The sequence below is a fragment of the Callionymus lyra genome, chromosome 1, assembly GCF_982586985.1.
Source record: "Callionymus lyra chromosome 1, fCalLyr1.hap1.1, whole genome shotgun sequence".
Taxonomy (NCBI): domain Eukaryota; kingdom Metazoa; phylum Chordata; class Actinopteri; order Syngnathiformes; family Callionymidae; genus Callionymus; species Callionymus lyra.
In genome coordinates, this window is record NC_141818.1 from 12,557,197 (window position 1) to 12,573,877 (window position 16,681).

The window sequence follows — 16,681 nt, forward strand, 5'->3', positions numbered from 1 at the left end:
AGAATTGCAATCTACATAAATCCTTGTGTCTGGGTCAAGGTGACCCGAAGGCCAGAAAAACAAATGTGTTTGTGGTATCCCTTGTGCTGTCTTTGGGTCACCTTGACCCAGAGATAACACAAGGGATACCTCAAATACATTGGTTTTCAGGCCTTTGGGTCACCTTAACCCAGAGACAAAACAAGGGATACCTCAAACACATTTATTTCTGGGCCTTTGGTCACCTTAACCAAGAGATAACACAAGGGATACCACAAACACATTTGTATAATGGCCTTCTGGTCACCTTGACCCAGATATAACACAAGGGATACCACAAACACATTTGCTTTCAGGCCTTTGGTTCACCTTGACCCAGAGATAACACAAGGGATACTTAAAACACATTTGTTTCCGGGCCTTCTGGTCACCTTGACCCAGAGATAACACAAGGGATAACACAAACAGATTTGTTTCCGGGCCTTTGGTCACCTTGACCCAGAGATAACACAAGGGATAACACAAACAGTGACCCTTCGGGTCACCTTGACCAGGAGATAACACAAGGGATACCACAATCACATTTGTTTTCGGGCCTTCGGGGTCACCTTGACCCAGAGATAACACAAGGGATACCTCAAACACATTTGTTTTCAGGCCTTTGGGTAAACTTCACCCAGAAATAACACAAGGGATACCACAAACACATTTCGTTTCGGGCCTTCTGGTCACCTTGACCGTTAGATAGCGTAAGGCTCAACTGCACCAGTGGTCGTGTACATGGTGCTCTACAGGTAGGCTGTGCTCTACTTTCTCTCCTGATTAAAATGAATGAATGTGTTGTTCTCTCTGACAAGTTAACCATCAACCATCGATGAAAACCAAACGTGCTTCAGACTCACGTAGTCATGGAAAGCCTTGGCTTCACTGGAGTGTTCACACGTGTCTCTCCTCTCGGGAGCCGCGCAGTACAAGTCCCAGAAAACACTGTGGAGCAGAGAAGGACCTTTAATGCCTCCAAGACACATCCATTCAAGTATTTAACACTCACCACCACCACGAGTGCAGGAACCCAGGAGGCTCCCCTAATGTGATGTTCTTCTCCCATCGGATCTGGAGACACAAGTCAGAAGATGAAGAAAATCTCGAGAAATATTAGCTTTTATATAGAGTCTGGCTTTGTGAATAACAGCCAATAAAACCATCTGTGATCCACCGGTTCTCTGGAGAATTAAAACGATGTAGTGCCTCGCTTCGCCCCTCAAACGAAGGGCCACACAATACCATCGCAAGTTTTAAACCCCTGTTTTAGTCTATTTTCAGGCCAGACAGTTGGGAGTTCGCAGGCTGTTCTCTGAGTGAGACTTTGGTTCATTTTACAACTCAGTGAGCGCCGTTTACAGATCATTTAATTCTGACTATTTGAATCGCGCAGTCAGTGTTTGTTTTGTTTTTTAAAGCTGTATAAATACATATTTTCTCTGCCTCGCTAGTGCTGGCTGTGAACAGACTCCAGAGCAGCTGTTAGAAAAACTATTTGTACAGAGTAGATTTTGGGCCTTTTACGTGTTAAAGTCAAAGTTGGTCAGGTGGATGAATAAATGAACATTTGATAAAATCTCATCATTAAAATATAATCATTGGATTTGTATACATTTCTGACACTTAAGTAAAGAACATTAAAATAGTGGTAAAACTTCTGCTGAAACTTTTTTCTTGTGTTTGCAACATAAAAGTCCATAGACGAATGGAATCAGCCACCATGGCAGCTTGAATTCATGATTTTAAAGTAGATAATAATACATGGAATACAAGGAATACATTATATTTAGGTGCATTTTCTGGAATTACCATCGGACTCCTGTAGATTCCAGCGTCATTTTCTACTCAAGCGACTGATCTCTTAATTTTTTTTAGCTGTAACTACTGTGTATTGAATATATAATATAAAATATTTCAAATACTAATGGACGTTTTTTTTGGGGCGAAATGTAAGTGATTGGCTGAGAGGCAGTGCTGACTTTCACATGCGAAAAATAACAAAAAGGATTGATTGTGTGCTTTTGCAATTTGACATAGAACTGCAAAAAAAAGGTAAAATTTGACAGTTTATTTATTTAATTCACATTTTTTTTTCCATTGCACTGTTTAGAATTTGCACATGTCCATGGCTAACTAATAATATTAATGAATTCGCTTCATAGCGGAGGTCCGAACTCTCAGAGTACTTTTCTTTTCGGTGCCACTTAATCATGGCGTTCCAACGTAGTGGCACCCCCTGCAGGTTGTGAGCGCTTGGAACTTATAAAAAAAATGTTCTCGCTTTAAAACATGGAATACTTTCGTTCCCTCATCGTTTCATATTCCACACTTAACTCCAGAGGGTCGAGCATGTTAAGGTTACAGGAAAACATTTAAAAAATATATAGTTTCAAAATGACAGCTTCAGTGGCACGAGTCCCAAAATAACAGGAAGAGTCAAAACGACTGCAGCGCGAATTCAGACTGTCCTGACCTCAGCTGTGAATCAGACACTCTGACTTTTTTTGATGGAATGTTTTGCTTTGAAGACGGTCGTGAAGGGGGGGGGGGGGGAGTGGGGTGTCGAAGGGGGTCAGGAACTGCTCCTCCTTGTTTATCCCACATGCTTTCAGTCTCCTCTAACAGTCGGGAGTTAAGACTTTATTTCCGGCGGCACTTTTGACAAAGACGGATTTATTTCTCACTGTGGTGCTACAAAAAGAGGCGACAACATTTGCATGGCGTCTCCAATTTTGTCACATTTAATTGGCGGCGGCTCAGCCCAAATACCGTTTTTTTTTTGTTCCCCCCCCGACAGTTCAGGTCAGGACACTTTCAGCGCCGTCTGAGAGAAAATAGCATCGACTGTGTCTGCGTATTCTTTCTTCTTGTGGTCTGCATTCCCCGGAGGTTCATTCATTTACCTTCACTGCAGCGAGATCCTTTTAGCCTGATTACTGGCAGATGTTGATGCTGCAGCCTCGCGCTGCAGTTACAACACGCTTCCAGGGAAATCTTGATTCTAGCAAAAGTGCAAAAGTGCAGTTTGTTTTCTCACTCGAGACCTCCCCAAAATATACAGTAGATATTTGACATAAAGTGCTTTAAAATAACTGATATATGGATTTAAAATTAAATTGAATTATTAATTAAAAAAAGATGAAATCTTGAAAAAAGTTTTAAAGTATTCTAAGGAGGAGACGAAGATAACTTTTTGAAAAATCTCTATTTGTTATGAGGCCCCACACACGTCTGTCTTCAGTGACACTTTAATGTCAGCCTTATCTCCACCGACCGACTTTAGGATAAATCCAACCAAAATAAAAAATGTCAAGACCATCAAACACCTGTTTATTCTGTTCAAAATAAAAAAAAAACTTTCAGAAACTTATATCAATCAATCTCAGCAGAAATTCAATCATTTATGACACTAAGCCTCGTATCAAGGGCCTCGCGGACCAGTACTGGTCCTTAGACCACGCTTTTTCTTTTGGGATTCCCAGAGAAGAGCTTTTAGTGTAGAGAGAAGACTGAGCTGAGACTTCTGCCTTCATAACGCGGCAGAAGGAGATTCATACTTGACAAAAGAAAATAGTTCAAGCAGTTTAAATCAATGAAAGTTTTACCAATTGAGACCAATGAGGGATTCCCTTTCTCTAACATATTAAATCCCCCCCATGAGGGGCTTTTAGTGTCTGTTTGTTCCTAAAAATAGAAAAAAATAATTCTTGGTTTTCTTATTAATAACCCCTTGAATACATATTGTATGTTTTCTTTTATGTCTGTTAGTTCAGTGGTCCCCAAACTGTTCACACCTCGGACCAGTGTAATGTCAAAACAAAAACAAAACGGCACAACCTGAAAAACAAACCTGAAGTTCATAAAAATCAAGTCTAACTATAATGCTGAGTCTTGGTTGTAGGTTCCCATATAGAATTTGTCCTATCAACAGCTTACCTTACGCCCAGTGAGGCTAAAAATTCCAATTCATTTTCATATATGTCTTCAGTTTATAACTCATGTTTAACGGCTGTTTTCACCATTTTATAATCTGTCTGTATGCTGTCATTGTGTGTTTTGAAAGGCGCCTTATAAATAACATTAATTATATTCATTATTATAAATTATATCATCTATTTTCCCAGTAATTACTGATCATTTTGAGAAGAACTTTAAAGGTTTCCAAGCTGGACTCATTTGTATTAAACACCCACAGGTGCACCTGATCCAGTGAACAAATCTAGTTTGTTTTTCCCATCATAATATTTGTCTACAACCTGAGGAAGAACAGACAGAGGTGAAGACAGTGCATCCATTTGACGTCCAGGGAATCTGGAGTTTGGTTAATTGAATTGTTGTCAGCCATGAAAAAATGCCTGAAAAAAGCCAATAATTCGATTTTTGCATAGAAAACAAGAAAATAAATTATGTTTTTAACTCTGTATTTCTTATGTTATTCCTGTGCCATCTATAAAACTGACTCAATCAAATAAAAATGAATTCAATTTCCATTTTCACCATCATGTTTTTTTCCCCTCACAGACCAACATGGCGTCATCATGAACACGCTCACCTCTGACAGGAAAGTCTGTGCGGACTTCTGAGCTCCAACATGCAGCAGATACTCGTAGACGTACAGAGCTAACCTGGCGAGGAGAGAAGAAGAGAGAGAAAAATAAACAAGTGTTTTTTTTTGTCGGAAACATCTCAAAAAACGACTCGGATATGAAGCATAAACACAACAGTTTAATCTAAGACACAAACAAGTTCCATTGAAATACAGTGAGTCAGGATGGTATCTGTAAATAACACGGTAGAATGAATCCCCGAGGACTGGGGCGCTTCATTTGTTCATCAATAACCCGGACCACCAACCCTCCGTGTCGACACCGAGTCGCTCTGAGGTGAAGAACTATCAGGAGTTTTAAAACAGTTACGGATTGATTTGTAAATGGCGGCCGTGAACCTGCCTCGACGAAAGAATCACTTCAGGGGATAATAATAATGTCTCCATCAAAAAAGAGACGGAATTAAATCTGCTGCAGTGCATTATGGGTCTTCTAATAGCACTGTTTAAAAGGTAATAAATGTTGTTCCTCAGAGCAGGTTGACAACACAACCTTTTTTTTAATTTATTTATTAAATAAACAATTAAATCATTTGCTAGTTTTACCATCTATTGACTCCATCAGGAGGAAAGTGTGCTTGACTCACGGTTTTATTTAGTCTTAAAGTAAACAACAAGATTCTACCTTGTGACCTTTAAACTACGACCAAACATCCTGCTATGAACACAAGCCTCAGATGCTGGTCGAGGGAAAAAAAAAAAAAATCTTGCGTTTTGACCTTTTTTTTCTAGGAGCGTGTCGGACTCAAGCCGGACATTCAGAGAAAAGAAATCCCCCCGGATCGTCTCTCAGGTATCGAACATGACGGCGAAAAGCCGACGGGCATTAAAACCCCGCGTCACTCCAAACCACCTGGTAAACACGGTGATAAAACAATGTTTATATTCATCATGTTTATGAAACACTGATGATTATTTACACCGGCAGACGTTGGCGGAGACGTTTCTCCGTGTCCTAGAATCCCCTCTGAGCGGCTGTCGTCGCTCCAGACTCCACTTCTCCAGAGGTAAAAATAAACTCTCCAGACAGCGGCGTCTGCACGGCTGAAGATGATGAACTATGCACCTTTCTGTTCTGCACACAGGTGCTCCATCTCCTCGCTCCCCCTCTCCGGCCCCTCCGGCCCCTCCGGCCCTTCCATCCTCCTTATTCCCTTTATCAGTTTCCTGCGTTCTCGCCTTGTAGTTCTGCCCATTAGGAGATAGCGAGAACAATAAACTGATCCTGGAATTGTTTACACTTATGTTGCACCGACTTTATTAACCAGAAGAAACAAGATTTCTTGCCGTCTCATTGTTAGCATTTAGCATTAGCAAAATCTTGATTTGTGCAATTGAAAGTAATGCAAATAGTATTAATAATGATGGGATGCCTTAGTATCGACTGTGAGTTAGAACAGTTAGTCTGGGTGTGGCCCTTAATGTAGAAGAAAAAAAATAAAAATCAGGATGAAGAATATGACTTGGCTATGCTATGATGTTGCGACATAGCAGTCTTGTGCTAATGGTTACTCTTCAAAATATAATGACTCGTAATGAGGGGTGAAATATTTTTTACCATTGATCTAAATACAAAAATCTATACATTTGGACTTAACCCTTGCGTTATCTCTGGGTCAAGGTGACCTGAAGGACCGGAAACAAATGTGTTTGTGCTATCCCTTGTGTTGCCTGTGGGTCCAGATGAACTACCTCTGCCACTGCAGTAGTATTTATGGAAGCCAGGGATTGAGAAACTCAATATAATCCTAGCGTTTCACATGTATGGCAACAACTTTATTTCCACATTCTGAGTTCAGGGGCAGGAGTGGAGCAAAAGTATCATGACGTTCTGTTCTATGTTAATCTTTGTATACTTTGTCTTTGTTATTTTTCTTTGATCTATGTTCTTTATCTTTATCTTTAGACTTAGATTGGATCATCTTGTTATTTCTTTTTATTTCTCTTTGTTCTTGTTCTTATTTTATTGTGATTTATTTTTTGTGAAAAATTGCTGTATTTGCTGTGGCTATTGGAAAAAACTATTTCCCGAAGGAGACCTCCTGAGGGATCCATAAAGTTCTACCTAACCTTACCTTACCGTACATAAAAATACATTTTTTCTCGAGTGTCACAGTTTGTGTTCAGTCATTCAAGTTTTATTCTAAAAACAAACAAAAAAAAGGATGAGGAAATTAAACTACTGACTATGAAGTTGTACCAAAATTAAACCTTTTCCCATTTTTTTCATGTATTTTTTTTAAAATAATAGAAGACTGATTATTGTTGGTAAGTAAACAACAATTTGCATTCAAAACCGGTCCTGGATTAAATAGGTGTGTATTTTCAAACAGATCACATGCACTACATCCTACAAAAGGCCCTTAACACGTCCTACAAAAATGTCTCTGGACTCAAGAAGATATTTCAGCGATCACAAAAATTTGTTGTGAAATATCCTCCGAAACTACTGCTGCAGCATCTTGGACTACTTTGTCTTGAACGCACAGTTAGAGATACTGGTTAAACACAACTTTTGTAAAAGCATCTTAAACACAAACAAAAATGGTTTAATTTTCCCATGTTATCAAAAATAAATGCGTATGGTCACTATTTCCTTAATCTTCCGGGGTACTCTTGGACTGTCGTGAAGACCATCCTACTTCTGACGCCATTTGTAACAGAGGGAGGACGCTTCATCGAAATCTGGCGGAAGTGAAAGTGTCATCTCAGATGAAAAATTGAAAAACATGCTAAAAACGAAACTGGATGAGGATTTAAAAAATGTGACGAGTCAGAAGAGATTTGTTTTGAGAACACGCTGCTTTCCAAGAGACAATGAATGAACCTCTTCACGTCATCAATGGATCGGCGCGCCGCGTGTCGCTTCCTCGCCGCACAAGTGGCGCCGTTAATAATGCAGACTGTTGTGTCACAACTCAACATTCCGCGCGCCCTCCGTTCGTTTCATGTTTCACTGTATTGTTTGTGGAAATGATGAAAAAGATGCGAACATGTCGTCGTTTCTCTTCTCCTCCTCCTCCCGGCGGCCTGTGGTGACGTCTCACCGAAGACGGAGCTCTTTACAGGGACAAGGTTAACAGAACAATGAGAGGCCTGACAAAACTCCTGATACCCCGACAAGCGAGCATGAATAAAAGATGTGTCCATTTTCTTTTCTTTTTTTTTCAAAGCACTGTACATCAGTGAACAGAATTGTTCCTATATTTTTTGTCAAACTGTCTGAGTCTGTCTCGCCGGTGAGCAGCTTGACTATTTATTAAACCCTAGACTCTAGAAGGAGGAGAAGAAAGGAAATTTCTGATTGTTGTTCTGAATTCAAGACGCCGGGGTTCAGGTGGAAGGATTTAGGTTTAAACGATAATGGAACGGACAAGATGTCAGCGACCTCTGACCCCTCGCCAAAGATGAGGGTCAGAGGAAGTTGGGTAACCACAGAGGAGCAGCAGAGGTGAAGAGGGAGTTGATTTATGGGACGATACATGGATCAGACGGAGAGAGGGATCCCACAACAAGAGTCTGAGAGGAAAAGAAGGAGAAACATTTGACCTCAATCACCAGTTTTAGGTTTAAGAAATATATGGATCAACGACCCTCTGACCTCTTGTCCACTATAAATGTCAAAAAAATATAAATAATATAAGCTTAAATTTGTCTTCTAAAAATATGACCATGTGAAATGTGGAACGGGGTAACCTCATTCATATTTCATTACATTATTTTTAATAATTATTATTGTGGTTTTCTTTTTACTTTACTTGTCTTTTTAATTTATAAAGTTGTGTGTACAGTTTTAGTGATATAAATATTTAAGAACATTTTTAAAAAAGTTATAAGTTATACATAATATATATATATATATATATATATATATATAATAAATATATATATAAAAATTGTGATCTAAGATATAGAAAAGCTGAACAACCCAAGGAAAAATAGTAAGAAAAAAATATTATAATATATATATATATATATATATATATATATATATATATATATATATATATATATATATATATATATATTATAATATTTTTATAATATATATATAATATATTTTTATAATATATTTTATATATTATAATATTTTTATATATATATACACACATATAGTACAGGTGCATATATGGACATTCATTAATTGGGTTGTTTACTGTCTTTGAATCATTGATATATTTATATATAATCCTTTTTTTAGATTGATGAGACTTAACATTGGAAAATATTTCCCTACTGTTACAAGGGATATATATATATATATATATATATATATATATATATATATATATTGTAGTAATAGTATATATATATATATATATATATACTATTACTACAATAAAAATAATTGCTCTTCAAAAAAAATAATAGATACAATTTGATAATAATTTTGGATAAAATGCATATATACGTATTTATTTATTTAATTTAAAAAAATTAAATACTTCTATTATAAACTGTACTTCTATTTTATATAAGGGCTGTTAATTGACTGACTTCGTTCAAATCCATTTCAAAAACACACTTTTACAGACTTGGATTTAAAGTGACGACGTCCGTTATTGATTCATTAATAGGTTTTTAATCTCTTTGAATCGTTTTATGTGCCTTTTTATTAACTTATTTGAAAGTAAGTAGAAATATTGATTTATATAGCGCTTTTCGAGACCAGGGTCACAAAGTGCTTAAACAATCAAAACAATACTCAAAAAAGTACATACTTTCAGTTCTGATTTTATATAAAGCGGCTCGTCACTAATGGATGTCACGAACGTCTAAATAGTTCCGTATAAATTCAATTACGATTCATTTTGACGAGTCCACATCGAGGCGCCGGCATCTGGAACCTCTCGGCCACAGGTTCACGGAACTGTTCACATTGTCGAATTAAGCTGATGAAAAGTCAGTGATGTGGAATCTAAAGTCAAACCGCTGAGATATGATCTGAGGATTAGCGGAGGACGCCGGGGGTCAAGGTCAGCCGATTTTTGACTCCGCGAATCCACTCTCTTGTCGTTTACACGAGCCGTCGCTTTAAATAACTCCGACTGCGTTAGGAATTAAGAACACTTGATGAATTTCAACTCGCCCCTGGATCTGATATCAGTTTGCCCACATTGTCCTTCATCCATCAGAGCGTTTTCCATTTCCAACGTGTCTGCAATTTGTGTTTGTAAACAAACAGGACGCCGCATTAGCCGCGATTGAGGGTTGATGTGCTGAAAATTCCGAAAGTGGAGAAATTGTGCTAACAAGGGGAAGAGAGAGCGCCGAACTCTTTTTCTCCTTCACGACACGAGTGATTTTGTCAGATTTAATTTGAGTCATATTGGGAGTCGAACCCCCGTCACCGGGTTGCTGCTGTAAATCTGAGCCCGAAACCGTCAGGAGGGAGAATCGGGTCTAATGAAGGCGGCGGTGGAAGATAGAATGATCTCATCCGGAGAGGAGGAGGCGACGCCCCCCCCCCCCAGCCACACCCCACACTTAGTCCACAAGTGTTTCCCCAAGATCAGCATTTAGAGAAGACCAGCGATCATTCCTAATCGACTTACGCTCATCAAAGTCTGGCACGGCTTTCGCCCTCACAACAAACAATGAGCGTGTATTGGATTTGTCGGTTATTGATTCAATCTGCGTGAGAGCCGAACAAATATGTCACAGATGGCTAATCTAGCTCGAGGGCCGATGCTAACAATCACACTTTTTTAATGTAGCATTAGCATTCATTTTTAACAAAAAGGACACGTTTACGTCTTAAAAAACTTGAATAAACATTTGCTTAAGTTAATGTCATAGTTGCCCGAATTGTGTTTGACAAAAGTAGTTTCTTATAATTGAGAAATAAAAGATATTTAGTCCATTCAAGTAAAGATAACGATGTGGGGTTGTCTGAATGTATGAAAAAACGTGATTAATAAATTTAGAAAATGGTAGCCATAGATACTAGTTAGGTTAGTTTAGTTAGTTACGAGATGTACAATTTTATAGTAACGTTGAATTCCCCCCTAAAAAAGTCCCCCATTTTTGTAGTCAATTAAAAATAGCTTTAGAAAACTATTTGAGAACTAATCCTGTATTGCAGTGTCAAAAGGGACAATTAGTAGGTTTAAAATGTTGTTTCTGGCGACCCCCCATGTGGGAAAAGTGTTACTGCAATGCCTAAGAATCTCAGATGCGCCATTGCTAAATGCAGCATGAAAACCTGTTGAGGTTAAGGATCCTGATATTTCCCAGTGCTTCATATGTCTTTTACAACTACTGTAAAAGTTTGGTCACAGATTCTCCAGGTGGTCGTCATAGTAACATAATTAAGTGGATTTTTAAAATAATAGGTAGGTTGTTCTACTACATACTGTAAGACATGACTGTTTAAAATGAAACATCAGAAAATGTGAAAAAATAGGTGAAAATGTTACTTATTGCTGCTTTAAGAATGAAAAATCAAAAAAAAAAAAATACTAAGTATAAAACGACAAATTAACTCCTCATCAAGTGCAACCACTGGTTAGACTCAAAATAGCAAATTAATTATCTCTTACGGTAATAAAACAGAAGGAAGTAACTATAATACAACTTAAATATCTCGGGAGGTGAACTTGACTTTTTTGCTTTACAAGCATCACTCGTGTTCTAGACTATTAGGACTGTAAATTTCTCTAAAAGAGCCATTAGAGAGCAACAGGCTCCAATAACACTATCACAGACTTTTGCAAATCTGGTTTGTCATGAACGGAGCTTCTGAAGATGCAGATTTGTTAAAACTAACTTGCTAGTATTGAGCATCAAGCTTGATGTGACATTCACATGGATTTAACTTAACCCTTGTGTTATCTCTGGGTCAAGGTTTTTTTTGTTTGTTTCTGGGCCTCCGGGTCACCTTGACCCAGGGACTAGACGGGTTTAAGGCTCTTAAAAGTAAATTAAAAGTACTTTTTTCACCCTATTGCCAGATTAAAAAAATAAATGTTAAGAATCAGTTGATGTCTTTTTTTGTGTGTGTGTTTTTTATAACTTTATATCTTCATTCTGGACTTGTCAAGTGAATTTGACTTAAACCAAGAGGGATTTTACTAGTTAAAAAAGGCCCAAACGCTTGCTGGTTGTAAAGCCAATCAAAATAAATTCCCAACACTGTGATAATGAAAAAAAGACTCAACCATGGAGGTTTTGACTTGATGAAGCTCCTCCTGAGCTCAGGAAACTTTCATACTCGACTCTGGAATCGTCACCGAACCGCACGTCAGTTAACCAGACTCCCTGCCGTGAACTGAATCTACAAAAGTCATCTCCGTCGAACACACCAGTACAAGATAAACCAGCTGCTCCACAAAATAAAAACTTCTCCTACGGCGCCGAAAGAATATCTTTTTTTAATGTCATAATTTCATCCGCGGCTCTCAGCGTGAGGGGAAAAAAGTAATATCGGCACATTTTTTACACATATTCCGGGGGAAAATTAAAAAAGTGCCGGCAATCAGTTCTGACTATTTCACGATCAGCCGTGAATCACAATAAAACGGACAAAACAGGAGTCCGTTACGGTCGCTCCAACACGCCGTCACTTCCTGGTTCTTATACTTCGCTTTATGGAGAGAAAAGGTGAATGCAGAGTGTCACGGGTCGTTTATTCGCCGCTTCAAGTCAAACAAAATACAAGCTTTACGATCGATCGAAGTCACGCTTTCTGCCGGCGACTTTACAATTCAATAGTCCTGGGAGAAACAGTCTCGAAATGTAGAAACATCGCTATATTTAAGGCAAATTTCCGGGCCGAGAGGTCCTCCCCCTATCGCCCTATTGGTTCCTTCAAGCTTCCTGTGCCACGATCCCCTGTGGAGATTCCTTCCTAATTTGTTTCCTTTTCTAATCATTCAAATGTTCTTGGGTGGGGTTTCTGTCTCCTAGTCCCCCCCTTAAGGATGTGTCCCTGCTTCATTCTTTTGATCCACGACCCAAGGTGTGAAAAGGCAGACAAACAGACATTTAAATAACCGGTGTCATGTCTCTAATTCTGTTCCAAGCTTGTCTTGAGACAGTGTGTCAGTCTGAGTGAAATGTTGATTGTGAATGTGTATTCAAACGTTTAAGCTCTTAGATGAAGCGAGTAATTTATACTTTATATTTTGATTATCTTTTAGCATTCATTTAAGTATGGCGTATACGTATAGTGTATAATAATTTTTAATCTAACAACAATAAACAAAGCAGGATACTCAGAGCCTTGGAACACTCGCCACCTGTGGAGGAAGGCGAGCGTTCTCCTCCGTCTCGGCCCTTAAAAGCCAGCGGTGATCAAACTGCTGCTGATGGCGACTGCCAAACACTTGCCTTGATTAATCAAGCCTCGCCGAAGAGCTTTATGTCGCTGTAAAAAAAAGAAAAAGACTCGCCTAATGACTTCGCTCAACTCCGTGCGTGAGTCGTCTTGACTGACGGACGCAGAGATGGAGGACGCCGCTCGCTGGTCGGGGCAGCGAGGCAGGATAAACAACTACAAATATAGACCCATTACGACGCTGAATAATTCATCCCGGAAGTCAACAACGGAGGGAGAGGCAGGAGTGAAAGTAGTCAAAGGAACACTGGCTTTGTCCGGATCAACAAGATCGTACACTTGGTTTAGGGAGAGAACACAAGGACAACAATGTAGAAATGTAAACGTACTGAAGGTTTATTTTTCGAGGATCATAAACTAATAGGGGTGTTAAGAAAATGTATACACTTCAAATATCATGATATTTTCTTCACAACCATATCGAAGAGCACTGATTTGAATTGTTTGATTGATTGATTGATTGATTTATGACCTTTTAATTTAATTTTTTAATTATAGTTATTAAATGTACAGAACCCCTAAAGTGACATCAAAAAAAAAGAAAAGAAAAGAAAAGTAGAGTGTTTTCATCCGGACGGGAAAGTTTCACGTTTGAAGTTTCGACATAATTTGATTCATTTTATTTAGGATTAACATAAAAATGTTCCCCCAGTGTTCATTTTTGAGTTGCAATTAAACTTCCGGGCAGTCATTACGTACACCTCAGCTTAAGTAACAATGAAATTCTGCTAGATCGCGACAAAGACTGAGGACGAGAGGATACAGCCGACTCCAGCAACTTTTAAAGCTTATGTTTTGGTTTTAAAACAAAGAGTCTTGTTTTCTTCACAACTGTATCGAAGAGCACTGATTTGAATTGTTTGATTTTATTTGATTGATTGATTGATTTATTTATGACTTTTTAATTTAATTTTTTATCATAGTTATTAAATGTATGAAACCCCTAAAGTGACATAAAAAAAGAAAAGATAAGTAGAAGGTTTTCTCGTCCGGAAGAGAAAGTTTCACGTTTAAAGTTTCTGATTGAATGGGATTATAAATGGAAAATGGTTTATATTTCAATAAATTGTAAATAAAACAAAATAATTGTATTAATTGTATTCATGCTTAACATAAATGTTCACCGCGTTTCTTCATTTTTGAGTTGCAATTAAACTTCCGGGCCACTTGATGGCCACTCATTACGTCCTCCTCAGCTTAAGTAACAATGAAATTCTGTGAGACCCCGACAGTGACTGAGGACGAGAGGATGCAGCCGACATCAACTTTTAAAGCTGATGTTTTGGTTTTAAAACAAATGAAAGAAGTTACGACTTCATCAAGAGTCTTGTGGTTTTGTTAATTCTACAACGCCAGAGTCAAGTACTCGACAATACTACAAATATATCCTTGTTACTACAGTATCACGATACATTGTATTGTTCTACCTGTATTGTGATACGTATCTTATCACCAGATTCTTGCCAACACTCAATAAACAAACCATCAATATTCTGGAGGGGAAAAGACTTGAGGGCAGCGGTGCAGTTGTGGAACAAGAGTCCGTCAGAAGCGAGAGTTGAGGGGAAATACAGAAATGGAGGGAGAGTGAAAGGGAGAGTAAATGATTAATGACGGAGGCCTGGACGTGACGGGAGGTCGGGATGAGCCGGAGTGAAGCGATGCTGCAGCCTGTGAGCAAATCAACTAAAACAGGACATCGGTGCGAACAAGACACTGTCTCAGGCTATCATCAGAGATGTGAGCCTCAAATGCTACACTCAAACTTACAGATATGAACACGTGTTAGTGGTCATTTGTGTTGTCTTAGATAAGTTAACTTTAAAGATTCTGATTTCCTTGTTAAGGTAAAGAAAACAGAGACACACTTTTTTGAGTATTGTTTTGATTGTTTAAGTGCTTTGTGACCCTGGTCTCGGAAAGCGCTATATAAATAAATATTACTTACTTACTCATCCTGAAATTAGATGTATTTAGTTTTTCTGAAAAATGTTTACAAAGCTTTCAGTTTTTATTGTAAATTTGTCAAGATTTTAGTTCAATTTCAGGTCAGATGATTCCAAATCAATTGAATTTTTGTTCTGTTTCAATGTAGTGCATTAATTGTGGAATTAGACGTTAGTTTTTATTTTTTTTATTTTTAACATCACACCATTCATTTAAAAGAATGCACTATGAAACCAAAATAAAACATATTATATTTTTAATAGTCTTAATGCTGTTTAACTTTAATTTGCTGAACTACAAATTTTAGTACAAAACTTCAAAAAAACGTTTTCTTTCAACTAAGAAAAAACTCTAAACTTGGTGATCACAACACGATCTGGAGCTTATAATCCATGCGTTTGTGTCTTCTCTTTGGACTATTGTAAAATGTAATTTTGGTGTCTAAACAAGAAGGAGCTGTCTCGCCTGAAGTTAATACAAAACTCTATTACTCTAGTAGGAGAACTCCCATTTCCCCGTTCCTTAAAACTCTGCATTGGCTGCCAGTTTCTTAAGACCTTTTTATTGTGCAGGCTTACTCTCTTTTCTTGGGGCTGCTGTGTTTGTCTCTTCAGTATCTTGGCCATTTAAAAAATGTATTTTAACTGTTTATTATTTTGGATTGTTAAAGCACTTTGTGATCCTGGTCTAAGAAAGGCGCTTTACAAATAACTTCTTCCTTACTTACTTACTACTCAATCCTTTAGTGCGAAATATAGCATTATGTCATCTGCGTATGTTCATAGTGTCTGTGTCTTTGCAATCTCTAGGGACATAAATGAAATTATTATGTAAGTTTTGAGCATTCTGAAAACCTGCTTGAGGTTATTTAACATGAAAACAAATGTATTAAAAGTATTTCACTGTATTATAAGCATGTTCAAAATAACATGACAATAAACCTACAGCTATCAAATATTATGATAATCAGGTGAAAATTCCATCAAATAATCAAGTAAAAACATGTTTTTATACAGTTGACAATGATTAACTTTTTCCTATTTTCACTTATTCTGTTAGAACTGCCTAGTGAATTGAATTTTCTTATTTAGGTGGATATTTTGTGTAGAAGAGGGTCAAATAAAAAAGATTTGAAAGATTAAGACAGGTGTATTTGACAGTATAATTCAAACTTTTGCCGTGTCTACTAGATTGTTTAACTGATGTCCAGAGCAGGTCAATGTACATCTGTCTTCGGCTCAACTCAAATACTTGACCTCGGATCAACTAAACTCCATCAACTGTCCGTCTCGAAGCTCAACTCCTCATCCCTCCTACTGGCCCGCGCAGTCCGACTGTTCACTGATGCTTTTCTAATTGGCATTTTCGCTGATGGTCGCAAGTCAGATCCATACTCTCCATTACCAGGCCCCTGAAGAATCCCCCCGGGGTTCCCTCTAATGGCCGCGGCTAAATGTACAGAGACGTCCGTCCGTGTGCGGCGAACTCTGGAATGCGGGCGTGATGCGGGGAGGAGCAGCGAAAAGTTCAGTGAGGCTTTGAAGATTAAGAAAACACGCGTCATAATCCCACACGGAAACAGCCCGAGGAGAGACATTTGTTCTTACACAAATTTTTGTTTCATCGCCTCCTGTTCTCCTGGTTTGTCTCGGCTAATGTGGAGCCTCGACTAAGCCGATGTTTGTAGATTCTCGTAGCGATACCGTCTGTCTGAACCCAACAAGTCTTTTTTTCGTAACCAGGTGACGACCAGGTTTGGTTTTTGGTTC

General features: G+C 38.2%; 1 protein-coding gene across 2 annotated transcripts in view; it reads right to left on the minus strand.

Moving 5' to 3' along the window:
* Positions 1-16,681, minus strand: part of ssbp2a (single stranded DNA binding protein 2a) — a 53,750-nt gene that overhangs the window by 20,967 nt on the left and 16,102 nt on the right. For both annotated transcript variants that reach the window (XM_087801940.1, XM_087801931.1), the window contains exons 2-4: positions 4,574-4,646; positions 1,031-1,092; positions 882-966 (exon numbers count right to left, since the gene is read on the minus strand). In XM_087801940.1, the coding sequence (XP_087658066.1) occupies positions 882-966; positions 1,031-1,092; positions 4,574-4,646 (220 nt within the window). The remainder of the gene's footprint in view (positions 1-881; positions 967-1,030; positions 1,093-4,573; positions 4,647-16,681) is intronic.